General features: G+C 54.1%; 10 protein-coding genes across 10 annotated transcripts; 5 read left to right on the top strand and 5 right to left on the bottom strand.

Moving 5' to 3' along the window:
• Positions 1-42: 42 nt before the first annotated feature.
• On the top strand, positions 43-1,956 carry CLAFUR5_11412 (Multicopper oxidase CTB12; the record flags this gene model as incomplete). The annotated part of the gene is made up of 2 exons (XM_047910560.1): positions 43-297; positions 355-1,956. The coding sequence occupies 2 exons, from the start codon at positions 43-45 to the stop codon at positions 1,954-1,956; spliced, it is 1,857 nt and encodes a 618-aa protein (XP_047765302.1).
• A 554-nt stretch (positions 1,957-2,510) lies between these two features.
• Positions 2,511-3,470, top strand: CLAFUR5_11411 (Hydroxylase/desaturase CTB9; the record flags this gene model as incomplete). The annotated part of the gene is made up of 3 exons (XM_047910559.1): positions 2,511-2,815; positions 2,870-3,095; positions 3,126-3,470. 3 exons carry the CDS (start codon positions 2,511-2,513, stop codon positions 3,468-3,470), a joined length of 876 nt encoding a protein of 291 aa, XP_047765303.1.
• A 759-nt stretch (positions 3,471-4,229) lies between these two features.
• CLAFUR5_11410 (Cercosporin MFS transporter CTB4) lies at positions 4,230-6,035 on the top strand (the record flags this gene model as incomplete). The annotated part of the gene is made up of 5 exons (XM_047910558.1): positions 4,230-4,630; positions 4,680-4,938; positions 5,095-5,350; positions 5,404-5,822; positions 5,886-6,035. 5 exons carry the CDS (start codon positions 4,230-4,232, stop codon positions 6,033-6,035), a joined length of 1,485 nt encoding a protein of 494 aa, XP_047765677.1.
• Positions 6,036-6,602: 567 nt separating this feature from the next.
• On the bottom strand, positions 6,603-8,122 carry CLAFUR5_11409 (O-methyltransferase CTB2; the record flags this gene model as incomplete). The annotated part of the gene is made up of 2 exons (XM_047910557.1): positions 6,603-6,900; positions 6,963-8,122. 2 exons carry the CDS (start codon positions 8,120-8,122, stop codon positions 6,603-6,605), a joined length of 1,458 nt encoding a protein of 485 aa, XP_047765570.1.
• Positions 8,123-8,977: 855 nt separating this feature from the next.
• On the bottom strand, positions 8,978-11,640 carry CLAFUR5_11408 (Dual O-methyltransferase/FAD-dependent monooxygenase CTB3; the record flags this gene model as incomplete). Its single annotated transcript, XM_047910556.1, has 3 exons — positions 8,978-10,543; positions 10,615-11,334; positions 11,398-11,640. The coding sequence occupies 3 exons, from the start codon at positions 11,638-11,640 to the stop codon at positions 8,978-8,980; spliced, it is 2,529 nt and encodes an 842-aa protein (XP_047765569.1).
• A 695-nt stretch (positions 11,641-12,335) lies between these two features.
• CLAFUR5_11407 (Non-reducing polyketide synthase CTB1) lies at positions 12,336-19,155 on the top strand (the record flags this gene model as incomplete). The annotated part of the gene is made up of 3 exons (XM_047910555.1): positions 12,336-17,246; positions 17,296-18,437; positions 18,489-19,155. Coding segments are annotated over 3 exons (6,720 nt in total), but the record flags the coding sequence as incomplete, so codon positions are not given.
• An 883-nt stretch (positions 19,156-20,038) lies between these two features.
• Positions 20,039-20,809, bottom strand: CLAFUR5_11406 (uncharacterized protein; the record flags this gene model as incomplete). The annotated part of the gene is made up of 1 exon (XM_047910554.1): positions 20,039-20,809. One exon carries the CDS (start codon positions 20,807-20,809, stop codon positions 20,039-20,041), a length of 771 nt encoding a protein of 256 aa, XP_047765398.1.
• Positions 20,810-21,529: 720 nt separating this feature from the next.
• CLAFUR5_11405 (FAD-dependent monooxygenase CTB5) lies at positions 21,530-23,152 on the top strand (the record flags this gene model as incomplete). Its single annotated transcript, XM_047910553.1, has 2 exons — positions 21,530-21,646; positions 21,698-23,152. 2 exons carry the CDS (start codon positions 21,530-21,532, stop codon positions 23,150-23,152), a joined length of 1,572 nt encoding a protein of 523 aa, XP_047765397.1.
• A 465-nt stretch (positions 23,153-23,617) lies between these two features.
• On the bottom strand, positions 23,618-24,197 carry CLAFUR5_11404 (Dehydratase CTB10; the record flags this gene model as incomplete). The annotated part of the gene is made up of 2 exons (XM_047910552.1): positions 23,618-23,660; positions 23,719-24,197. The coding sequence occupies 2 exons, from the start codon at positions 24,195-24,197 to the stop codon at positions 23,618-23,620; spliced, it is 522 nt and encodes a 173-aa protein (XP_047765396.1).
• Positions 24,198-24,720: 523 nt separating this feature from the next.
• On the bottom strand, positions 24,721-25,435 carry CLAFUR5_11403 (uncharacterized protein; the record flags this gene model as incomplete). Its single annotated transcript, XM_047910551.1, has 4 exons — positions 24,721-24,880; positions 24,931-25,054; positions 25,116-25,190; positions 25,246-25,435. The coding sequence occupies 4 exons, from the start codon at positions 25,433-25,435 to the stop codon at positions 24,721-24,723; spliced, it is 549 nt and encodes a 182-aa protein (XP_047765395.1).
• Between the last annotated feature and the right edge of the window lie 610 nt (positions 25,436-26,045).

Below are 26,045 nucleotides of genomic sequence, written 5' to 3'. Positions count from 1 at the left end.
TACCCGGACACAACCTTTGAGAGAAATTCTGCTTCATTCGTTATGCCAGCAAGGCTTCTGACCCGCTTCTTGGCGTTTGCAAGTCTCTTCCGCTGGGCGCAGGCTGCTGTTGTACCATTCGAGCTACATCTGAGCCATGGCGAAGCGGACCCGGTGGGCGCGGGAAGCCGCCGAGTCATACTCATTAACGGAACTTTCGTCGGACCCACTCTTAGGCTCACGCAAGGCGACGAAGCCGAAATCACGGTTCGCAACTATATGCGGGAAGATACTGCGGTGCATTTTCACGGAATTGCGGTGAGAGATGGAGAACCATCAGGCGTTGAGCAGTGGCTGACTATCTTTGGTTGATAGCAAGCATCCACTCCTTGGTCTGACGGAGTACCGGGACTTACACAGGGAATGATAAAGCCAGGCGCCTCCTTTGTGTATCGATGGACCGCCGAAGAAGGAGGAACCTATTTCTATCATACACATGTTCGCGCTCAGATGATGGATGGGATGTATGGTTCCATCGTGATCGAGAATGCGCCGCAAGCCAAGCGTCCTTTCGCGTTGATCAGCAACGATACGCACGAGCGCAAGAGCATGCTTAAGGCGGAGAAGCACATGCAGACCCTGCTGATCTCAGATTGGACGAGATTCACGTCTTCCGAGTTCACGGCTGTGGAAGCTGCCGCAAATGTGGACTTGGCCTGCATGGACGCCATTACCGTGAATGGAATCGGCTCCGAATACTGCTTGTCGATAGAAGAGCTTGACAGCATGACCCACCCAGTCGTGCTTAGCATGTTGCACGACTTGGGCGAGAAGCACTTGACCAACAAAGGCTGTATCCCACCTTTCCCGGTGTTCCAAGGAGATTTCGACCTGCATCTCGAAAATCTGCCGGACAGGGCCTACAAGAAGTGCATTCCCGGCATCAATCCAAAAGGGAACTTCAGCCTTGATGTCGACACAAGCGTCGGGTATGCGGCCATAACGTTCATCAATCCGGGCAGTCTATATCCTCTGCAGGTTTCGATCGATAGCCACGATCTACACATTTTTGCTGTGGATGGGCATTATGTGCACCCACAGACAGTTGATCGTATTCTGGTCAACACAGGCAGCCGCATCTCTGTGATGATTAAACTGGACCAGAAGCCCGCAAATTACAACATCCGCATCGCCAACGACTACCTGAACCAGGTGCTCGGAGCGTTTGCAGAGCTGGCGTACGATGGCACAAGCAAGAAAGCCGTCGATGCGATACCTAAAATGGACTTTGCCGGTAGACCGTTGAATCAGAACATAACTTCATGGATACCTGAGCATAGTCGGCCATTTCCTGATGTGAAGCCTGCTCGTCATGCGGATGCTTTGTTCAGGCTGACATTGAAGAAGCTGGGCCGGCCGCACGGAGCGTATGAGTGGACTTTGACCGGCAAGGAACGATATCATGAGTCTCTTGATGATGTCAAGAATCCGAACGACCCACTCCTACTCTCTGCTCCATCAGACATCCCAGAGAGCGAATTGCTATTGAGAACAAGCTCGGAGCAGTGGGTCGATGTCGTCCTGGTTACGTTGGGTCCCTTCGCACAAGCACATCCGATGCACAAACACGGCAATCGAATTTTCTTGATCGGCTCAGGAGGGGGAGATTTCCCTTGGAAGTCGGTGGACGAGGCAATGACGGTCCTGCCTGAAGGCACCTTCAATCTGGAGAATCCACCTTACCTCGACACTTTCAATACGATTGAGATCCAGGGAGGCGATGTCAACGCCACATGGACCATGGTAAGATACGAAGTCAGCGCACCTGGAGCGTGGCTATTCCATTGTCATGTCCAGACCCACTTGAGTGGTGGGATGGGAATGATCATCCTTGACGGAGTAGACAACTTTCCAGAAGTGCCGATGGAGTATCAAGAGTGGAATGGCTTCAAGCAGACGGCTGTCGGCTGGGTGTGATAAGCAAGGCAGTGCATTAATGACTGATGAAACAGAACGGCGTCATGGCGTACGGTGTTCATGGAACACTCTGGGCATGCTTCGTAGTTGGATGATAGACACGCATGTATCATAGGATCCTTTGACAAGGCACGTCTGCCCGTTCTCTCGTTTGAGCTTCAAGCTACGCCAGCCTTATGATCAGATCGCGGACTGAGATATCACGTGCGATGCCAAGCCTTGCACAAGAAAGCTCCACCGGCCACATGAAGCAGATGGCGAATCCATACCTGGTTGACAGACCTTTGAGCACGTATGACGTCTTCAGGATAAGTGGTGGGAGCAGTATGAGGCCTCCATCATCGTCATAGGGCGTGCGGTAAATGGTTACCGATGTCCGGGGAGTCGAGCCCAATTGCACCGGCGTGCCTTCGCTTGCCAGTATATGGTTCCCATGAACGGCGGCATCCAGATCCTTGAAAACAAGCTGAATTTCCTGGGCGGTCTCCTCTCTTTCAAAGTCCTGAAGCCAAGCTCTCAACTTCGTCCTCCCAGCCATTTTTTACAGAGTCAAGATGCCTTCCAGAATCGACGAGAACCAGAAGCCCACCGTTGAGGCGGACCTCAACTACCGCCTTGACCCTACTCTGGGCGGGACTGAAGTCATTTGGGGAGGTGTCTACGGCCAGCTCCGCCGCAAGTACCACAAGATCCCAGTAACGATTACCGACGAGCGTGGCTACGAAGACCAGTTCAAGCTCGATGAGCACGGCTTCCAGCTAGAATACGCTCCAGGCCCGGGATTGGAACTCCATAACGGGGCTGCACCACTGAGGGGAACCAAGTATGACAATGACTGCGAGGCGCTGCTGAAGAAAGTGTACGTGCCCACTTTTGATCTACCAATTTTGACGATCGCCTAACATCCCTATAGCACTGAATGCTCGCGAGTCTACGTCATCAGCACTTTGACCCGTCGACGTGGCTATGATGAGACCAGAATCAATGGCGAAGACCAAGACAAGCCAGACATGGAGATGACACCCGGCAACGCTTCTGCACGTTTCGTGCACATCGACCAGTCATACTCCGGAGCCCGGAAGAGGCTCTATCTCGACATGGGCGCCGAGGAGGCCAAGAAGATGGAGAAGACCCGCTGGGCCATCTGAAACATCTGGCGTCCGCTTGAGCAAGTGAACAACGAGCCACTGGGTCTGTGTGATGCTCGCTCCGTCACTGAAGAACAGCTTCACGACACTATTCACCTCGTTCCTGTGAAGTGGCCGGCGACACCTCCAGAGAACAAGATGTGGCAGGTCGCTCCACCTGACTATCCTGGTCAGCACAAATGGCATTACTTCTCGAAGATGCAGCCGGAGGAGTGCTTGATCATGAAGATGTTCGACTCTAAGAAGACAGGCGTTGCGAGACGTCTGGCGCATTCCGCTTTCCCTACTCCGCACGACTTTGGCCCACCGAGACGCAGCGTGGAGACAAGGTGCTTCTGCTTCTGGGAGGATGAGTCCGCAGACTAGGCCCAATATACGGGCTGCGAGTTTTTCCGGCCGTCTTGTGTGCTCAGCATGTTTGTAGCTGTCCTTGTGTATGTAGTACGGCGTCATGGAAATTCTCTCTCACTGTGTGCCGAGCACGGCATCAAATTTGGGGACTGATCAACCGTCCATAGTGACAGTGTGTGTCAAAGTGAGATGGACGAAGACATTGAGAGTAAGAGGCCAGAAATGCGATTCGCAGTCTCAAGATGTTGACACATAAAGCAGTAGACCTTCCAATGTTTCACGAGACCACTTAATGAAGCCTTGTGACAGTGGTATGCATTTTCTCGGTGTATGGCGGTTATCGGCAGCTTCAACATGACGAGACTCCAGAATGATGAATCCTGGCAGATGAACGCGAGTCTGAACCAATTTCCAGCATGCGTTGCCGTGGCAGAAGTGTAGCCGCCAATCGTCAACTGCAATGGACAGATCCTCGTCATATGTGCTCGTTCGGGTGTTGGATTTCGATCTTCGTGGAGTAAGCTTTTCTTAGAATACCGTGTGAATCCTTTCACGTGGAAAAGTGAGACCGGCGATCGGCTTTCCAGCCTTACAGATCCCGGTGATAGTTGGCGCGCAGCAGATAACGTATGCCATGATGCTGGGCACACGGCGATTACCTCACTCCCTCGAGGACCAGCTTTCTTGGTACGTGGCTGCGCTTTTGATCATAGCCTGGAAATTGGTCGCTGGCATGTTTCCCAGAGTTTTAGCAGCGTCCGCCATTTTGCCATCATGCTCAATCGAACACTAACACCGTATCCTTGGGTTTCGAAGAAAAGCCTGGAGCCAAGCGTGCAAGTCGAATCGACAACAAGTTCAATGACCAGCGAATCGAGCGTCGGTCGTACTGACCTGGAGGAGCAAGTCCTAGCAGTCGTGAAAAGCGATGCGTTTCTGGTAGATTGGTATGGTCCTCGCGACGCAGGAAATCCTCTGAACTGGTCGATGACACGCAAAGTGCTCATTTCTCTTTCTCTGGCCCTCTATGCACTCATCACGACCTTCGCATCGTCGGTCTTTGGAGCAGCATCGCCGGTGATGGCTCGGGAGTTTGGAGTGCCTTTGTCGTCGATGGTATTCGGGTGCAGTTCGACATTCATGTTGGGGTTTGCAACTGGGCCTACTGTGTTTGGGTAAGTTTCGTCCAACTTCATGGCGTATGGAAGACTGAATGTTCCTCAGGCCACTTAGCGAAGCATGCGGACGCAGGCGCCCAATACTTGTGGGGTATCTCATCTTCGCAGTCCTCCAGTTGCCAGTGCTGAACGCACAAAGTGTGACAACCTTGTATGCACTACGATATGCTCAAGGATTCTTTGGTGCCGCACCTTCGTCAATCTTGATGGGCGTGCTTGCAGACATCTGGACACCCAAGCAGCGAGGATTCGCTATGCCTTGTATTGGATCTTTTCTAGCAGTCGGACCTTGCCTTGGACCTCTGGTGAGTGCTAGCCAGAAGACATGATGATGTGTTGCGGACTTGTGTCCAGATCGCCAACACACTTGTGAACTCTTCAGCGGGCTGGAGAGGGTAAGATTCAACAGGCATGGACCAACTACACGGATGTGAGGCTGACTTCGAAGCAGAATCCCTCAGGTCACCGCGATTGCGGCGTTCGCTGTGGCTGCAGTCACCATTCCAGTGATGTCGGAGACATATCCACCACTGATCCTAGCACAACGCGCTCGAAGACTTCGAATCTCAACTCAGAACTGGGCGATTCGTGCCAAAGCTGAAGAGCACAACATCGATCTTAGAGACTTCGCGGAGCGTTACATGCTCCGGCCTGCTCGCATGCTGGTGCTCGAGCCCATTCTGGCATTGATGACCCTTTACATCTCGCTGTCCTTTGGTAAGTCTTCCCTGTCGGCTGTATACTTGACAACAAAGCTGACGGCATCTCAGGCTTGCTGTACAATTTCTTCCTGGCGTACCCTGCCTCTTTCACCGGCGAACGCGGCTGGGATGCAACCTCTGCCTCGCTGCCGCTTCTGGCCTTAATGATCGGCATCATCCTAGCTGGGGCAATCTGCTCACTGACAGTAAACAGTCGACTCTCGCCAAGCCTCGCCGCAGGTCGACCTCAAGAATGCCGGATGATACTGATGACGCTCGGCGCGATTCTGCTTCCAGGTGGTATGCTCATGTTCGCCTGGGCAAGCTCTCTCAAGAACCCATGGATCCAGATCATCGCAGGAGTTCCAACCGGAATAGGCCTGCATATGATCAACATGCAAGGCATGAACTACATTGCCGATTGCTATGGCATGTTCACAAACTCGGCGAGCGCAGCGAACACATTCCTGCGCTCGATCTTCGCAGCAGTCTTGCCTTATTTCGCGTAGGTACTTCCCGGCAGCCTGATACGTATGAAAGCTAACCGTAAGTCACAATTGTACGCATCGGTCGGTGTACGGCAAGGGACTGCCATGCTTGCATTGCTCGCTGCAAGCCTGATTGCAGTACCTGTGCTCTTCTACTACTTCAGCGAGAGGATTCGTGCGCGGAGTAAGTGGGTGCCACCAACGGTCATGTAGTTGAGGTGCGATGGACTGTGTTTGTAGTAGGCGTACAGGCGTTGGTCGGTAGAGTCTTCGAGGCGGAGTCTGGGTACATGGCAGTCGTAGGACGCGTTGTCTAGACAATTGTTCAGCTATGGGGCTCGATATTTGTTAGTCGTAAAAGTTTGTGCGTTTGGCAGAGGTATCAGGTGTATGTGGTTGTGTATCTGAGGACGATCGAGGTGCTCGCAAGCTGACTTGAAGGTCGTTCCACATTCGTGCCGCGCACGTGACTGAGCGAAAAGGGAGCATCCAAAGTACATGTCTGAGGCGTACAGTGCCTTGCGATGTCCCATGTCTCTCAATGTGTAGTGCTTAAGATGCAGGTAAGCGGGAGATACGTAGATCATCATGTTCGTCGACACGGTGCTCACATTTCACGGGCAAAGTTGCCAGAGAACAATCATGCTCAATTGGCTCTTTCAATCTGTCCGACAGGAGAAGTATTGCGGTGAGATGCCAACGAGAACCGGTGAGATATTGCTATGCTAACCTGCTACGCCTGCTGCACCTGTAACGCCGCATGAACCATGCTTGCCCGATTCAGTGAACCCCGTTAACCCCATTTGTGTGGCCATTGGTGTAGCCATTGGTGTGACCATTGACACCGTTTCCATTGACATGTGCAACACCATTTCCATTCACGTGAGTGGCACCACGTCCATTGACTGTTGCCTGAGCGCCGTCCAAGGTGATCTCGATGAGGGACAGCTCGCCCTGCTTAGGACGGCAGACGTTCGCTACTGTCAACTTGGGCGTGACAGATTGGCAGATCTCCTGGAATGCACTGATTGTTCGTTCACGGCCGTTGAGGTTCATCAGCATGAGGAGATCGCGATCGCTGTGAAGTAAAAGTGTTAGCAAAACTGTAGAGTTCAAGACACATCTGGGGAAGGAACATACTGCATTCTCCTCTCAATCTCTCGTAGCTCCTGACCTGGCTCAGGGACGACGACGTCGTTCAGGATGATTCGGTCGTTCTCGCGAAGTCCGTACGCCAACTGTTGGACGATCTCGCGGGCGTACTTGTCGCTCCAGTCGTGGAGAATGAAGCGGCAGAAGTAGACAATGCCTTCCTGGTCGACCTTGTGCTTTGGCTGTGGTGTCATGAAGTCGTGAGCACGGAAGGCAATACGCGGTCGCAGTGACTCCTCGCATGCCTGAGCACCGACCTCGACGGTCTCTGGTAAATCCTGAACCTCAAATCGAAGCTCAGGGTACTTCTTCGCGAGACCCATGATGACATGGCCTGGACCACCGCCGACATCGACAACCAAGTGGCCATTGCCTTCTTGCAGCAAGTGCCAAGGGTAGCCGCCGTCAATGACGTGACCGATATCGTAGGCACCACCCTTTGCAATACCACGCATGGCACGAGCAAACATTTCGTGGTTCTTAAGGTTGTCAGGCTCACGGAAGTGAGAGAACTGTGAGATCTTGCGACCGATTGAGATGCCGTAAGCGGACTCGTTTGCCTCCATGCTGTACCCATATTGTTCAATTGCTTTAGGCACGTTGGCACCAGCTGGGAATGCGATGGTAGCGTTCAGGTACATCCAGGCCTCGATGTCAGGGTCTGTGACAAGAAGGGCCGAAACATCGTTGTGGCCAACATAGCCTCCCGGGATGGCGTCGAAGAGTCCGAATGAGGCACAGTGTTGAACGATGCGCTCAACGAGAGCCGTGCTCACGCCCTGACCGACATCTTGGGCGATCTTCGCATATGTCGTGGTGCCGTGGAGAGGAATGTGAGCAGCGAACTTGTACTTGAGCGCCACTTGCAAAGAGGTGGTTGCGCAGTGCTCGAACGATAGAGCAAGGAGAGCTTCGCGAGGTCCACGGACCAGCCGGATCAGCTGGTTGGCAGCCTCAAGAAGCGTGCTCTTGGATTCGTGGAAGGGAGCGTTCTCTGGAGTAAGCGGTACTGTAGGTGCTGGTTGCTTCAGCGAGACAGTGCGTTGGCCTTGGTTCTTGGCGATGAAGTTGCGCCATTCGAGCGCCGAAGTGTTGAGAGTGCCGAGAAGCTCAAAGAACTCATCGGCTTCAACGCGTCCCGCAACCATGATGACGAGCCTTGAGATCTTGTTTGGCGCAGAGAGGACCTTTTGTTGACTGTTTGATGATGCAGGCTGCGGTGGGAGATTGTCTGTGTGCTCTGGTGGCTGTATCCAAGACTGGGGAGGAGCATAATGCTTTGAAGGCTTAGTATCACAGATGTACTCTACAAGAGTCGGCACTGGGGGCTGCCATGGCCGGCAACATGATCCTCCCGCTCGTGAACCTGATCGCGGTATACCATCCTGCTCGGTGTGTTACCTGTTCCTTCTCGGCGACATTTTCACGTGGTTACCGAGTGCCCGGTAACCACGAGGCGGTTGCCGCGATGTCCATCGGTCTACGTTGTCATTGTCACACGGCGGCTGAAGCATGGCAAAGATCCGATGCTGTTGCCGGGAGCGTGAAAGTGGACCCACACGACATTGTCGGATCATGAGGTTGATGTCGAGAGAAGAGGGAAGGAAAGGAAGTGATGATCGAGGTTAATCTCGGGCACGGCACAACTTTGTTCCATTTGCCAAGAAAACATCACTTTGAGTACGATAGCAAGACCAAGTCGCTGGTGGGTTAGAAGCATCAACGCTCCTACTGTGTAAACGAGAACTACGACGTCGAAATTGAAGAACCTGTAGTGAAACGACCCAGTCAAGCGCGTATATAGAGTCCTTGGTGCTTGTAGAGCAATGCTAGAGGCCACAGTATGCACCTTACACTGGAAGTATCCTACGCCGTACCTTGACTGATCGATGTAGGCATTGAAGGTATTGGAAAGTTATCGAGATGCTGGATCAAGAATGTGATGTATATTGCCGCAGCTGATATCAATCTATTCGCCAGAACGCCCCCCAAGCAAAAATCCCCTAAGAAGACTGACTGCTCAAGACATCACACTTAACCAAATCCTTCATCCCAAACATCTTCTTGCTGCCAATCTCACTTCTGAGAGTACTCCTGAAAGCACGCGTCCTCATATCACTCTCAAACTGTGCAATCTCCTTGACAGCTGTGGTCTCGCCTGCCTTCAAAATAGTAGCCAGAACCTTTGCAAGATCCACAGCGTCGCAAAGCGCGGTGTTAGCGCCCACGCCGCCGCATGGAGACATTGGGTGCACGGCGTCTCCGAGCAAGGTAACGAGTGAGTGCGACTCCCAGGCTGGGATCTCGGGTACTGAGGAAGCGACTTGGATTGTGGTGGCTTGGGATTGGTCTTGTTGCTCGAAGAGGCATCGGATAGAAGGGTGCCACTCCTCGGTCAGGGAGAGTGTGCAGGAGACGGAGTCAGTGGTGTTGTTGGTAGTGACGCCGAATCGCTGCTTGGATCCTATGAAGGCCCAGTAAAGGTAGTCGGCAGGGAGGTCCGGGTTGTGTGCTCGGCTCTCGGGGCTGAAGCGGATAGGTTCGACGAGCACTGTCACTGGTGCCTCGCCGATGGGGCATGACTGCAGCATTGGAGCGGAGTCAGAGACTACTGTCATCCACCGAAGGCCCGCCGATGGGAATGTGGCCACGAACTCTGGTGTCAGTGGCGTCTTGCCATAGACGCATACTGCCTCGGTGTCCACAAGAGTGTGCGTGGGCATCTGTTGACGACGTACGACAGAGCTCAAGCCATCTGTGCCCACTAGAAAACGACCTTCGACGATGGACCCGTCCTTGAAGCGAGCTGTGACAGTCTGCTTGTCGGTGTCGGCAACGTATGATCGCAGTTCCTTGCCGAAGGTGATGCGATCCTCGATGCCTTTCATCAGTGCTTTACGAAAAGCTCGACGATCAACAGTGTAGTTGGGGTTCAGGCCGAGCTGTCCGGACAGGCCACCACCTCTGCGACTTTTGATCATATCGCCGGTGAACGGGCTGAAATCGGTCTCACCTACAGCAGTAACGGCACAGCTGGTCTCGAATTCTCGGTAGATATCGGCAGGAAGACAGTCAAAGAGAGCTTGTGCGCCGCCGGCTTCGAGCTTCAAGCGATAGCCCTGTGGCCGTGAGTCCACTGCTGCATCCCTCTCGAAGACGAGGAACGGAATGTTTGCCTTCTTCAGACCTTGGGCAAGACACAAGCCACTAATACCCGCGCCGGCAATGATGACAGGCTTGTCTCCGCCCATGACAGTGTCATTGAGAGGGCTGTCTGCACGGATCTGGACTGGGTCAACATGTGAATCAGTGGTCGAGGAGGCTAGCCTAGTGGTGAGCAGAGCCATGACACTGTCACGGGGCTGGTGTAGAGCGGTAACTTGCATGCCTGAACGCTCGGCCAGATTGTTCCAGTCCTCCAATTCCCGTTCCTTCGCGTTGAAGACACTCATCATCATCAAGTCTCTGACTCTAAGCTGTCGCTCCTGCAACGCGGAGATCGAGCCTGGTGGCGGTAGCACAGTGTCCATCAAGACGACCTGTGCAGAGGGAGTCTTTTGGACGGCCGCCTGAAGGTGTTTCATGATGATCAAAGCATCTTTGTCTGGCCAGTCGTGGATGATCATGCGAGAAAATATACCTGAGCATCTAACACTGGTTGTTCGGTGAAAAAGTCATGCGGCATGAAGCTGATACGAGATCTGACGGATGCCTCAATGCTGGTGTCGTTGTCGAAGGATTTCTTTGCTGTGAGGACCGTCTCCGGAAGACCTTGGATGATGAATTTGAGATGAGGCACCTTGCGCGCCACCGATACAGCGAGCTGACCATGGGATCCGCCGACATCGACTACTGTGCTGCCGTGAGGAAGTGCGGCCCAGTCAAAGCCATCCACAGCGTGCTGAAGACTCCAGGGCCAGGAAGCGGTGACGTTTCGCATGTATCCAGAAAATAGCGAAGTGAGTTCAGGCGATTTGCGAAGGCTGTCAAAGAATGGTTCGGTTGTGTTCATGGCCACCTGATACGCCGTCTGATCTTTGGCGTCCGTGTCACCCCATTTGCGAGTGGCGTCTGCCAATTTGAGTGCCACCGGAATGGAATAGTTGACCATCCAGCGTGCCCAGCTCATGAAGTTGTCATCCCGGACCAGCAAGCTCGAGGCACGGCCATGGCCGACCTGGTCTGGCGAGTTCTCCTGCAAGAAGCCGTTGATCACCGCCATGCGAGCCACGCTCTTGAGCTGCTTTTCAGGCACACCAGCACGAGCAGCCAACGCTGAATAGCTGATGGAGCCCTGTTCCGGAAGGTGCTGCAGGACGTTGAGGTCTACAAGCCATCTCACGCAGGTCAATTCTTGATACTGGAATATCGGATCAGCATCGATATTTCAGGGCGTGACTTCAAAGCATCTGATGGGACTCACGTTATTTGCGAGATGGTCCAAGTATTCCTCTGAACTCGTAGACAGCTGCACAAGCTTGGTCGCGCCTTCACAGAGTTTCTGCCGTGCGATGTTGACATCTGATGGCGCTTGTGCGAATGGGTCGGCCGGACCACATCCTGAAGGGTGAGCACTCTGGGGCGAGTCTTGGAGAAAGCGTAGGAGACTCGTCGAGTTGGCGATGACATCCTCCAGAGAAGCCTTGAGAGACTTCGCGTACTCCATTTTGCTTGAAGTAATGTCAGTGTTGTACCGCGAAGACAGGAATGGTCGAAGCTCTGGGCATGTAACGATCGGACGATCGAAACATATTTGAGGAGATCGTGCTGGTGGCACAGCAAGTCTGCACGGGGAGTAACTGTATACGCTTCGCCGAGACCCACCGGTAAAGCTGGAATCCTTGGGGTCAGGTCGTTCGCCGGCAGTGAAAGTGTAGGGTAACAACATGCAGCCTCAGGCACGCAGCTTATGAAACATCGTGCAGTGCGTACACACGGCGATGAATGTTGACCCTACACGCCCGGGTATATGCTGATCACAACATGGCTTCCACGCAGAGTGTGCACGGACCTCTCGCATGCCGAATTGGAGGAATGAAGCGCGAGAACATGCATACTGCTTCGATCCAGCAGTAATCTTGAGATCGGTCGGTCGAATACCACAGTCTTTGCGTCTCATTCGTCCGCTGACTTTCCAGCTCCAACCCCGTCCCGGTGAAGTACCATCGCGATGCTCTCTGTCAGGCTATGCAACCTGAATGTTCGGTGAGACCGGCGATCGAGTCTGCTGCGGACGTCGGGTATGACGTGAGTAGTTTGTAGATCCTTTGGCATAAGACCTGGTTATTACGACTTGAGACCGGGCAATCATGGTGTCCAAGTAAAGTCATGCACCTCGACCTCTAACGATCGTACCTCCAGCCGCATGAACGCGGAACAAACCACTCTCCTTGGGCCACGATGACTGGCAACCACGCACTCCAGGTATATGTCTTTGGCGACCAGATCTTCAACGTTGCAGATCTGCTGCAGAGCCTGATACAGGAGAACGAAGACACGGTCGTCTCAGACTTCATCGGCCGTGCAAGCAACACACTCAAGTACGAGGTCGCACAGCTATCGCCCGAGCAACAAGCAGCCTGTCCGCGTTTCGGTCGTCTGGCCGATCTCGTGCCGCACTACAAGAATGGCACGCTGAATCCCGCCCTGGTGCAGGCTCTGGTGTGTACAGCGCATCTGGGCTCCTTCGTCCGGGACCATTCCAGCGGAGGCCAAGCCTTCCCACCGCCCAACGAGTCATGCGTAGCCGGGCTCTGCACTGGTGCGCTCAGCGCCCCCGCGGTGAGTTGCGCATGGAGTGTGGCCAGTCTGCTGCCACTGGCCCTGCGCACCATCAGCGTGGCGTTACATCTCGGAGCCATTGCATGGGAGGTGGGAGCACGACTCTCGCCCGGCACTGAGCCCGTCATTGGCGCGGATGGCAAGGGCGCGGTGCAGAAGTTCCCGTCGTGGACTGCTGCGATTGCTGGGCTGTCGAAGGACGAAGTGCAGGAAATCACCGCCCGCTTCAGCAAAGACCTGGAGCTGCCCGCACCAGCCGTGCCCTACGTCAGCGCCGTGGTGGGCCCGGCCCACCTTTCCGTCACCGCGCCTCCACACGTCTTGGCGCGCTTCCTCGCCGCCGTCAAGTCAACAGCAAACGCGTCCACCGCACCCCTCCGCATCTCCGCCCCCTACCATGCCGCCCATCTGTACAACGATCACGACGTGGCCGGCGTCGTTGAGGCTGGTATCCACAGGGTCGCTATCGATGAGATCCGTGCCAGGATCCCAATCATCTCTGCCAGTGCGCCGCGACAGGAGGGCACGTACAGTGCTCAGAACCAGAAGAAGGGAGGCGCTTCCTTCTCGGTGGCGCTGTGCCAAGCCGCACATGATTGCTTGACCCGCCGTATCGGAGTGGACAAGCTCGCCGCAAGGATCGCTGCTCATGTGTCCGCGTGTGCAGCTGGTGATGTGGACTTCTGTCTGACGGCTGTCACTGGTGGCGAACGTCTGTCGCCTACAGTTCGATCTCTACTTTCGGTACCTCGAATCGAAGACGATGTCAGGCCCAAGAGAAGCATCCTTCCAAGACTTCCAACGGGCGCCCATGCTCCTTCAGCGCAGACCCCGATCGCCATCCTGGCGGCGTCTGGGAGGTTTCCACATGCTGAAGACATGGCTGAGTACTGGGGCGTTTTGGCTCGCGGTGAGGACGCCCACGAGCTTGTGCCGCCTACACGGTGGAACGCCGCAGCACACGTCAGCGACGACCCGAAGCTGAAGAACGGAAGTGGATCGGGTTTTGGATGCTGGCTGCACAACGCCGGCCTCGTTGATACGACCTTCTTCAACATGAGCCCACGAGAGGCACCACAGGTCGAGCCAAAACAGCGGCTTGCGCTACTCACGGCCGCCGAGGCCCTCGACTGCGCCGGCATTGTGCCCAACAGAACACCATCCACCGAAAAGACTAGGGTGGGTGTGTATTTCGGCTCCACTGCCAACGACTGGATGGAGACCAACAGTGCTCAGAACATTGACGCTTATTTTATTCCTGGCGGCAACCGCGCCTTCATGGCTGGACGCATCAACTATCACTTCAAGTTCAGCGGACCAAGCTACACCATCGACACAGCCTGCAGCTCCTCTTTCGCAGCCTTGCACATGGCTTGTAATGCGTTGTGGAAAGGAGAGATCGACACTGCCATCGTCGGAGGTTCTAACATCTTGACGAACCCCGACATGCACGCAGGCTTGGACAAGGGTCACTTTCTGTCACGAACCGGACCTTGCAAGACATTTGACGATGGCGCAGATGGCTATTGCAGAGGCGAAGCGGTCGTCACAATCATTCTCAAGCGTCTTCCGGATGCAAGAGTTGACAAAGATCCTATCGAAGCCTGTATCCTTGGTATTGCGACCAACCACAACGCGGAGGCAGAGTCCATCACAAGACCGCATGTTGGCGCGCAGAAACAACTATTCGAGCGTCTTCTGGTAGAAACTGGTGTTGACGCAAACAACATCAGCTATGTAGAGATGCACGGCACGGGCACTCAGGCTGGTGATGCCGGCGAGACAACGTCCGTTGTCGAGACTTTGTCTCCCTTGAGCGCTCAAGGCGTGTCTACTCGACCGGCTTCTAGGCCTCTGCATATCGGTGCGGCCAAGGCCAACATCGGCCACGGTGGAGCCGCTGCAGGAGTGACAAGCTTGGCCAAAGTACTGCTGATGATGAAGAACAACAAAATTCCTCCACACATCGGTATCAAGACCAAGATCAACCACAAGCTGCCGGATCTGCTGCCACGCAACACATATATTGCGAAGTCATTGACCTCATGGAACAGGCCCACGAACGGCAAGCGCCGCGTGCTGCTCAACAACTTTTCTGCCGCAGGAGGTAACACGGCAATGATCCTCGAGGACGCTCCGTTGCCGCACATTGTCAACGACGTTGACCCTCGAAGCCATCACGCTGTTACAATCTCAGCCAAGACTCCAGAATCGATGCTCAGCAATCTGCGCAACATGATACAGTGGATGAAGGCACAGCAGTCCAGCGACCAGCTACTCTCGCGACTCTCTTACACCACGACCGCTCGTCGCCAACATCATAGACATCGCATATCCGTTATTGGGTCCCAAGTGTCTCAGATCCAAATTGCACTAGAAGACCATCTTGCTCGTCGCGAGGCGGGTGAGAAGAGCTTGCCAGTGCCACCCAAGGCACCAAGCTTTGTGTTTGCTTTCACAGGACAGGGCTCACCTTATGCTGGTATGGGCGCGGAGCTCTACGCTCACTTCACGCCCTTCAAGGCGGACATTCATCGCTACGATAAGCTATGCACACAGATGGAACTGCCTTCGATCAGACCATTGTTCGAGCAGAAGGATGCTTTTGATCAAGCCACTCCGACACAACTTCAACTGATGCACGTCTGCTTACAGATGGCGTTGTCCAAGCTTTGGCGTTCTTTCGGAGCAGAACCAACAGCGGTCGTTGGTCATAGCTTGGGAGAATATGCAGCGCTCTACACTGCCGGTGTCCTCTCTCAGGCCGACGTTATCCATCTCGTCGGCAAACGGGCCCAGCTCATGGAGCACCACTTGGCACCAGGAACACATGCCATGCTTGTTGTCAAAGCCGACGAAGCGCATGTCCTTTCTACTTTGCACGAAGAACTTGGCCGTGAATGCGAGATCTCATGCCGCAACGGACCTGCGAATGTTGTCATTGGCGGAACCACGACACAGATGAAAGAAGCCCGCGAGGCACTGGAGCGACGGGATGTGCGATGCCAGTACCTGGATACGCCCTTCGCATTCCACACATCGCAAGTGGACCCTATCTTAAAACATTTCGCGAGCTTGTCTGCTGGCGCGGAGCTGAAGGATCCTAGCATACCAGTGATCTCAGCAACGTACGGCAGAGTGCTGCACAGCCGTGCCGACTTCGAGGAAGGATACTTTGTTGAACACTGCCGCAAGTCCGTGAACATGGTCGATGCTCTTGCATACGCCAAGAAGGAAGGTCTTCTCGACGGAAATATCATCGGCCTCGAGATTGGCCCTGCACCTGTGGTCACACGCATGGTCAAGGAAGTCGCCGGTCCATCGATGTTTACATTCGCTTCGATGCAGAAGGGCCAAGATACTTGGAAGCTCATGTCGCAAAGCATGTCACAGCTTTATATGTTGGGTGTCAACCTCGACTGGAGCAGATACCACGATGACTTCCCACAGTGTCAACAAATCCTCGAACTTCCAGCATATGGCTGGAATCTGAAGAACTACTGGATCCAGTACGTACACGACTGGTCTCTGCGAAAGGGAGAGCCTCCTCTCATGGTGACGGCTCCCGCTTTGGAGACTTCAGCTCTTCATACTGTTGTCAAGAACACGCTCTCGCAAGACGGCGAGATAGTCGTGGATGCAGACCTCAACCGCGAAGACCTTCATCCAATGGTACCGGGACACAAGGTGTACGGCGTTCCGCTATGCACTCCGTCCGTATATGCTGATATTGCTCTCACTATTGGCGACTACATCATGCAGGCGAACTCCCTCGGCACCCAGGCTACGACCGCCGTTGAGGTCGCCGACATGACTATCCAGAGCGCCCTGGTAGCGAATGATGCTGGTATCCAGCAACTCCTGCGTACAACCGTCAAGTTCGATGCTAAGAGTAAGGATGCCAAGATCTCCTTCTCCAGCGTCAATGCCGACGGCAAGATCATTGCGCAACACGCCCATTGCCGCATTTCTTTCACGGACATTCAGCGCCGGAAGAGTGCGCTCCAGACCCAAGCTGCTCATGCCGAGACACAAATGGCTGCTCTTTATGCTCAAACTAACCAAGCAACGAACACATACCGATTCAGCAAGGCCATGATCTACAAGATGGTCGGCCAGCTGGCGGACTTCGATCCCAAGTACCGAGGTCTCATCGCCATCACGATGAACAATGACAGGCTGGAGGCTACCGGCACTGTTTCCTTCAAGGGCATCGCTAACGAGGGCAAGTGGGGTGTCAATCCAGCATACCTTGACGCACTGTCACAGCTCGGCGGCTTCGTGATGAACGCGAACGAGGGCGTAGACCTTGACAAAGAACTCTTCGTCAATCACGGATGGGGCAACATGACCATGTTCAGCAAATTGGACGCAACGAAGACTTATCACAGCTATGTGCAGATGAAAGAAGGCGGCGACAAGCTATGGACAGGAGATGTCTATCTTTTCGATGAAGCCATCTCTCTCGTTGGAATAGTGGCCGGCGTTGCTGTAAGTTCCATTATTGACTGACACCCCAGCCTTTACTAACGATATCTAGCTACAAGGAGTTCCGAAGCGACTGATGAGCTACATTGTCTCAGCTGCGAACAAGAAGGTCTCCGGGGTCAGCACTGTCGTTGAGCCACAACCGCCCAAGGTCCAGCAGAAGCGTGTCCCTGCCACACAGGCCGCAGCACCGGTTTCGAAGCCAGCACCGGCAGTCAAAACAGCAACGACAGGCAAGCCAGCAACGGCTTCGCTGACTATGTTCGCAGAGGCTATGAAGATCGTGTCTGAAGAAGTCGGCGTAGGAGTCGAATCACTAACCGACGACTTTGACTTCTTGGAGGCTGGCCTGGACTCTCTTCTGTCGCTGGTCATCTGCAGCAGGTTGCGTGATCAACTAAACATCGAGCTCGAGTCGTCCGATTTTCTGACTGCGAGTAACGTGGGTGGCTTGAAGCAGATATTGCAGAAGTTTGCACCTGCAGAGGAGAAGGCGCAGCCGACGACCATCGAGGCTCCAATCGCTCAGCCGGCGCCCGTATTGGTCCCCAGCAATGTCACGACGGCTGAAGCGCCACCTCAGATTGCGGATGCCGTGGCGCAACAGCCTGCAAATGAGTCAGCGTGGGCCGGAGCAGTGACGATCCTGGCGGAAGAAAGTGGTCTGGCCGAGAATGAGATCCAAGATCACCTCGTGCTGAACGAGCTGGGTGTTGATTCTATCCTGTCCCTGGTGATCACTAGCAGGCTTCGCGATGAGCTTGAAATCGACCTACCCGAGCGCGCTCTCTTCGAAGATTGCGAGACTGTGGGAGATCTTCGCCGTCAGATCACCGGCTCCTCAGCAGAGTCCAACGCAGGCCAGACGACTTCCTCGGGAACATCGACACCGCCATCGGAGGGAAGCAGCTACCCTGAATCAAGACATGAGTCTGTGTCGACTTCCATCTCGACGATACTGGACACTGCCAGTGAGGACGACTTCAGCATCGTGGAGAAAGGTCGTCGATCTTCAACAAAACCCTCTGCCGCTTTGGCTCCCGCTTGGTCGATGTATCTTCAAGGATCTTCGAAACGTGCGGTGGAGACCTTGTTCCTCTTCCCTGATGGATGCGGCGCCGCAACGTCCTACCTATCGTTGCCTACCATTGCCAGCAGCACCGCGGTGGTTGCATTCAACTCGCCTTGCATGAAGTGAGTTCTGTTATTATATTCTGTTATGGAATGACTAGCTAACAAACGCAGGAAACCTGAAATACTTGGCGAGCATACCCTTGACGAAGTGGTACAGTCCTATGTGGCCGGCGTCCGAAGCCGCCAGCCCAAGGGTCCCTACAAGCTTGGTGGCTGGTCTGCTGGTGGTATCCTAGCATATGCCGTTGCCAGAGCACTCCTTGATGCCGGCGAAGAAGTCGCCAGCATGACTCTTATCGACTCCCCGCCACCGAACCGCGGGCTGGACCGTTTGCCAGATCGTTTCTTCGACCATTGCACTTCAGTGGGCATCTTTGGCAACGAGATGCAACGCTCCGATGGCACGTCCAACATACCAGACTGGCTCATGCCACATTTCAAGGCGTCCATCGAGCTTCTACACGACTACCATGCTCCCGCTCTCCCGGCCGACAAGATCAAGGACATGAAAGTCACGGTCATTTGGGCAGGCGACTGCGCTTTCGACGGCGTCAAGTATGCGAAGCTGCCTCCGGCTACGACAGACTCAGACGAGGACACAGAGGGCATGAAGTTCTTGAGTGAGAAGAGGACAGACTCTGGTCCAGGCGAGTGGCAGGGACTCTTTCCTGGTGTCAAGATCAACGCTGCGACGATTGAGGGAGAGCATCACTTCAGTATGATGCGGGACCAAGGTGCTCAGGAGCTGATCAGGCATGTTAGGGAGAGTTTGGCTTGAATAGATTGTCATGGCGTGGTGTTCAAGGAGTTGGGTTGGGAAGTTTAGTTTAGACTGTATTGCGAATGTATGAGGAGTTCTTTCACACTTTGGCTTCGGCAGATCTCCCTCGAACCTATAGTACTGACCTCGACTTTGCTGCATCTTGCTTCGTGCTGTAGCTCGCCTCACGCTGTATTTCCCCGTACCACATTAGAGCTCGATCAAGAACACCGTCGCCAGAGATGCTACTCGATGAGCATCCAACAAGGACCGACGCACTCCGCTCTAGCGGTAGAAACATGGCTCTTCCACCCACGCTTCGTATGCCCCAGCAACAGGCAGCTCTCACACAGCGGCAAGAACATGTCCTCCTTGATCGTCGCCCACCAAACCTCGGTGCTGGAGCAATGTTGATCCATAGTCACGTGAAAAGCCAAGACCAAATCTCCGCTCGTCCTTGTCAACACTTTCCTTCCTCTGCATCGTGGATCACTTTCCGTCTGCCACATGCATCGCCATCCTATGGACGCCGTACAGGACAGCCGCATGAATCATCGGCAAAAAGGACCCCACACGAGGTGATCATTTCACGCGTTCGAAGGATCGTTCGCCGCGCATCGGCGAACGCCACGGCAACACGATCGCCGGTGTGAACAGCTCAGCTGCGCAGCACCTCGGCGGGGTGAAGATCGATGAGGAACAAGAGACAAGGAACGTTGCAGCAAAGGCGACTGCCATGTGCGGACGAGTTCAGGTACAGTGGTATAGTCATTATGCACATTGTGTGACTGTATAGTGTGGTATGTGAAGCTAATCGCCCAGAACCAACGGGGCTCATCTGGTAGTCTCCCGAGAACAAAACGCCTGTACGCCTGGTGACATATGTCATGGCGCTACGCCATCATTTGCTGTCGTGCGGTAATCTCGCAAGAAGCATATCAAGATTGCCTCGCAGGCCAGTCAAAGCTGTTCGCGCACGAGCCATATCTTGTCCCATATGACCTTCGGGCGCGGCGCTCTCCATGTCGAGAATGATGCTGTACCATCCAACCGTCTTCGAAATCATGGTGCAGACCGCAGAGGTGACCGTTGGCTCGCTCGAACAAGGACAGTCCAGGACCCCGCTGAGCGTTGAGATGGTGTCACCAGTTCGCGAGAGCAGAGTCTCGACGATTCGCGAGTGTTCGTCGCGAGACGCTCCAGATGTTGGAACCTGGCCTTGTGTTTCGACTGCGAGGCGGAACATCGTTACCATGCAGTTGCGCCCACGGTGGCGGCACATTGGACTCGAAAGTTGAGGAAGCGGAAGGTGTGCAAGAGGATCGAGTGGTGGCGATGGCAGGGTGTAAGATTGGGAACGTTGTGGCTGTGGCTGTGACTGTTGAATGTCCGACTGCAGTTGCATCTGAGCTGCTGGGTGCTCCAAGTTGCCGTACAGGAAAGGTATGTTGTACTGTATGTGTGCAGCGCCGAAGTCGAGCAGCGAGGCAGCATCGACACTCATTGGCGATCCGAGCGTGCCAGGAAAGCCATTGCCAGCAAGAGATGCATCGGGCCAGCCGTAGTCATCGGGACTCATGCTGTTCTCCATGGCAGCTGGGGGCGATTCTTCGCTGCTGGTGGGAGACGTATAGCCATAATCTGGTTCTTCCGATGGACTGTGCTTGAGCATGGTGCGCTGAAGCAATTTCTGAGCTGACCTCTTAGGCCGGCCGGAGCGATTGGATGTTGAGTATGTGCAAGGGACACCACGTTGGACGCAGCGAGTACACATTGGCCGGTCTTTCGAACAGCGAACTTTGTGTGCAGCACAGGCGTTGCATGCCTCACGAATCTTGCCGGTCTCTGTGGTCTGCGGTGTGGGCTCCATGTTTGGGCGATGAGATCTGTACGGCGTTCGCCAATCGAGCAGGGTGACGGTCAGGATTGTTTTAATGTTTCGTGGCAGAAGCTTCCCGCAGCTGCAGTCGCCGCTCTGTAGGAGCAGGGCATCCTCGTTGGTGATCTGCGCGCGGCACAGCCCTCGGGAAATGTACAGTCAGAAGCTCTGGAGGATGGAATATACCAGTGGCACTGCTTGCAGAAGCTTGCCGCGAACCCTGAGGCTTGAATGGAGGACCCCCACCCATCCCACAGCTCGAATAGCTGCGGCTGGCTGCTGCAGGGCTCGGGTGTTGGTAATCGCCAAAGCTCAATGGCATGGCAGTCCTCATTCGGGAACGCTTTTACCGAGTCGTGAATCCTTCAACTGATCTGCACAGCTGGATCGCCGGCCACGTTGCGCGCACGCTACGAGGTTGCACTTTTAACAACATGGCAATTCCAAAGACAACTGTTGATCGTCGCTGGCGAGAATTCAGCAACGCAGACCTACCCCACTGTAGCAGCCATCATGTTGCCAACAATCAACTTTCAGCAATGGATTTTGAGTCTGCCACGTGCAACATCGTTTGCGGGTAACCAAGGACTATACGGCTCATGGGAGGCTGTTGCCAGCTCCTCATCCTGCGTAAGTGCTAGGCGAGCTTGCCCGCAGCGCAGAGGGCTGATAATCTCACAGTGTGAGGCGCTCTCCAAGAGCCTTGGCCGCGATGCTGTCGTGTTCCCGCAAGACAATGCGTACTCGCGTTCGCTCAACTCATTCTTCAGTGTGAGAACTCAAGAGATACACCCCAGCTGTATTGTGCGTCCGACTTCGGCAGTGGAGGTATCAACAGCCGTGAAAACACTCACACTGGGAGCCACAATATGGGAAGGCGACAAATGTCAGTTTGCCATTCGAGGAGCCGGTCACACTCCATTCGGCGCGGCCAACATCGAAAATGGAATCGTAGTCGATCTTGTCCACATGCCATCAGAAGGCTTGTCGGATGATCTCGAGACAATCACGGTCTCGCCCAGCATGACATGGGACCAGGTCTACGAGACACTCGAAGTTCACAATCGCAGCACACTGGGCACCAAAGTTGCAGGTCCCGGTGTTGGCGGTGCAGCGACTTCATGTGGTGTATCTTACTTTTCTCCGAGGTATGGATTCATTTGCGATATCGTTGAGAATTTCGAGGTCGTACTTGCGACTGGCGAGATTGTCAACGCGAATGCCAACGAGCACCCTCGACTCTGGAAAGCACTGCGTGGCGGTATCAGCAACTTTGGTATTGTCACCGCACTTAAGCTGAAGACTTTCGAGCAAGGGCCTTTCTGGGGTGGTCAAACCTTTCACACCGTCGACCAGCGAGGTCATCTTTTTCAAGGACTGAAAGACTTGGCGCATGCCCATCCATACGATCCATATTCACAGTACATCGCCTCGCTGGTGTTCCTGAACATTTCCCAATCTTGGATGGCAGCCAGCAACCTCCACTATACCAAGAGCGACCCGCCAGTCGAGAACCCAGAGGTCTTCAAGGCATTTACAAGTCTATCGCAGACGCCGCCAGCCCCTGGGGCCCCGCCGAATACCCTACGCGTTGCCCCAGTCTCGAGCTATGCGGCGGAGTATGCACAAGTTCTTGCCTACCCCAAGCGTTGGATGTACGCCACCATCAGCTTTGCACCTGATGCGGAATTCATGGAGGAGTTCTTCCAGATGGCAGACAAGGCCATGCAACCATTCAAGCAACTTGACAGATTCCAGCTTGCCATGAATCATCAGCCCATGCCCACACTGCAGTCCGAGCGGTACGGTGCTGTCGACTCGCTTGGCCCCATTCAGACCCAGGGCAATGTCGTCTTCATCCATTGGGCGCTGTCTGTAGATCGCAACGAGGGCAAGCATTACCCCGACATTCAAGCTGCCGTACAAAAGCTGTTCAAGAATACAAACAAGAAGGCGAAGGAGTGGGGTGTCTACCGAAGCTATATCCAACCAACGTATGCCGAAGCTTGGCAGAACCCGTTCGATATGCGAAGCAAAGGCACGCTGAAAGACCTTCGCGAGACAAGCAAGATCTATGATCCAAATCAGGTCTTCCAGAAGCAGGTTCCTGGCGGCTTTAAGCTGCCACGGGCTTGAGAAGTGATGGGCAGGAAGATTCCGAGCATGATGACACAGCTGGGGGTAGGGAAAGCTTTCCCGAGGAGTTCAGTGTTACAGCGATCTTATGACTATTATGCAGCGTTTCTGCCGGCATCTTCACTGGCTGTCGGTAATGGCACGTGGAGTTTGGCGTTCAATCCTATCGATCGATTACACGCATCAGCCTTATCTTTCCACATCCCCAGAGTTACTGCACGCTGCAAGCTACTGTAGGCTGCACCGTGCGCTGAGAGACTCTTTACAGGGGAGAAGCCGCCACAAATAGTTGCGATGCATTGTTCGCATTTAATGTTCAGAGGTCCTGCTTTTGAGGTCCTTCGCTGAGCGCCTCGCATGACACTTGAAGTTCAATCACATCCAAAATCGCCAAATGCATCAGCTGTCTACGATCATATTGCAAGGCCAACAAAACGAGCGGTGTGCGGTACACGAGCCATACGCTTACTCCTGGAAGGAGAAAGCTTCGACCCAACCGAGCGAGGTCCTACAGCGATTTCAGTCTTTGTAGTCGGTCAGTCGGTTCCTGAGAAAGAACTACGTACCGACTGCGCGACAAGTCCGCAAAGTTGTCATGGTCGGGCATGTATTTGCTCAGGAAGTCTGGATCAGACCTCATGCGATTGATGCAATCGACGTTAGGCACTACGATGGAGACGACAGTATCGTAGGGCAGAAGGACATCAGGCCGCTTTTCGACTGGCATTCCAGCTATCACCACACAGTCAGCTGAGAACTCGTTACTGGATTGCGTCCCACCAACCAAGCAAGACATCCAAGTCACGATCGACTGTTGAGTCATGATGAACCTCGTCCAGTCGTCAGCTTGTGGACAGCCCAAGGTCTCTAGGGCTTTGATGCTCACCACGCTGTATGACACTGCTCCATACTTCTCCAGAAGTGGCTTGATGATTGGGGTGTTGACTTCAGTAAGATGGCGGTGGTGGCTCTCCTGATCCATGGACGCTTTTCGCGTGATATAGATGTTGTACGCCAACAAGCGGCCTTGATTGGTCTTGGTCATGGTTCCAGATATGTGTTACTGGTGAAGGACCAATTCCATCAAGACTGAAGAAGACAAGGGGGACTTATACGGCATCGAGCACCGGACCTGCTGACATTGATAGCCGTAAGGCTACTCGATTCGGTGGCATGGTCCGGTGAGATTCGTTTCCCGGCACGACTCTGGTCACGAACTCCCCGACACAACCAAGAGAACCGATCACCTCGTACAACCGAGGTAACAGTAAGTTGAAAGATCGAAACACTTGCACATTTGTACATTCAGACATGGTGCGCATTAAAAAGTTCCGCTCCGGCAGCGGACTCAGAAAAGTCCGCACTCCCAGCCAAAGGATGCAATCAGCGATCAAAGTGCATCCACATCGCCTCAATGCAGTTATCTTTTCACCGCGACTGCTACCAGTGACGAATCATCTCTTCAGAGCGACAGCGTTTCTCTGAGTCTGACTTCTAGGCGCCATGTAAGAGAAACTTGTTGTCCATCTAGAATCGATGATTTGAAGCTGCCAACTCTGCATCTCTACTCAGAGTGCGTATATCTGCCCACTTCCTTCCTCGCCCTTTGCCACTACGTCGTCTATAACCTCTGCTATGTGTGCTGCAATCTTTTGTGCGAACACATTCAGCTCATCTTCTGCTAACGTTCTTGGCAAAGGTGGACGTTCGCCACTCTCGGTGGGCGTCCTACTTATGCTTAGCTGGACCAGACACCCTCAACTCCATCGATAACTTACCAGTACCAAGAGAAGCGAGGATCATCTCCGCCAAGATCCTCGCGCATCTTCTCCATCTGCTGTTCTCTGAACCCTTTACCAAGCACTACATGCCTGGGCGTGGCGTTGAGTTTGTCGTCGGGAGCTGCCAAGGGTCAACACCCACAACTCTCGAAGCATCAGCGTTTCTGTTCGGCACCACTCACATGGGCTCGACCTATCGTCCTGTATGCGATGCAACACTTCACTGGCCGCCGAGATAGAGCTTAGCACCTGGACGACTGGAGATGAAGATGAGATCAATATCATGAGACGTCAACAATTGAGTCGACCGACCTTGGTGATCTGGTAGGAGATGCTCAGCTATCCTTTGGCAAAAGGGCTCACTGGGACCCACAAGCACGACATGACGGCCACCCTGCTGGACCTGGCTTTGGTCTGGCTCGTCGGATCCGGGTCGAGGGAAGGTCAGGAATGGCTGCAGGCTCGAAACAGTGCTAAACAATGAGTTGAGTATGCTGGACATGGCTGCTAATGCAGAACGCCTATTGTTTCGCAGACGCCTCCATTCCAACAACACTGGTAGTCATTCACATTCTCGGTAACACAATCATCGTCTTCACCAAGCATTCAACAAGCAACTGCATTCAAGAGACCTGATTAGGCCGGATGTTGGGATCGTATGCCTCCAGTCACGATGGCGCGATGGTCGCCGAAGATGCCTGAGAACAAAAAGTGGCGCTCTCTGAAAGCGCACCGTGCTGTTGCCTAGGTATGTACCTCAGCTGCTGTTCCCGCAGCACTTGCCCGATCCGGCTTGGCACTCGGCGTGTTGGAGATGCTTGGCGACGTGTGAAGCTTCATGGAGGATCACCGAGCTAGGTCCAGTGCAGGTAGTCCTGAAAAATCCTCCCCGAAGACGAATACCGATCTGACTTGTTGCACAGCTGAGAGTCTACCGAGTCTTTGTTGAGCATATCGCTAAGCATCCAGTCGTGGAACACGCAAGCAAGCCAAGACTTGAGTAATGATGTTGGTCCTTGGGAGCTTCACTCCTGCGACAATCGAGCTATACTGCATACAGCAATTCTCGCCAGCCACGAAGAAGATAGCCTATTGCTTCAAGGACTTCGAGG

This window comes from Fulvia fulva, chromosome 8 (genome assembly GCF_020509005.1).
Source record: "Fulvia fulva chromosome 8, complete sequence".
Taxonomy (NCBI): domain Eukaryota; kingdom Fungi; phylum Ascomycota; class Dothideomycetes; order Mycosphaerellales; family Mycosphaerellaceae; genus Fulvia; species Fulvia fulva.
The sequence above is the reverse complement of the archived record's forward strand: the minus strand, read 5'-3'. Positions and strand labels throughout refer to the sequence as shown.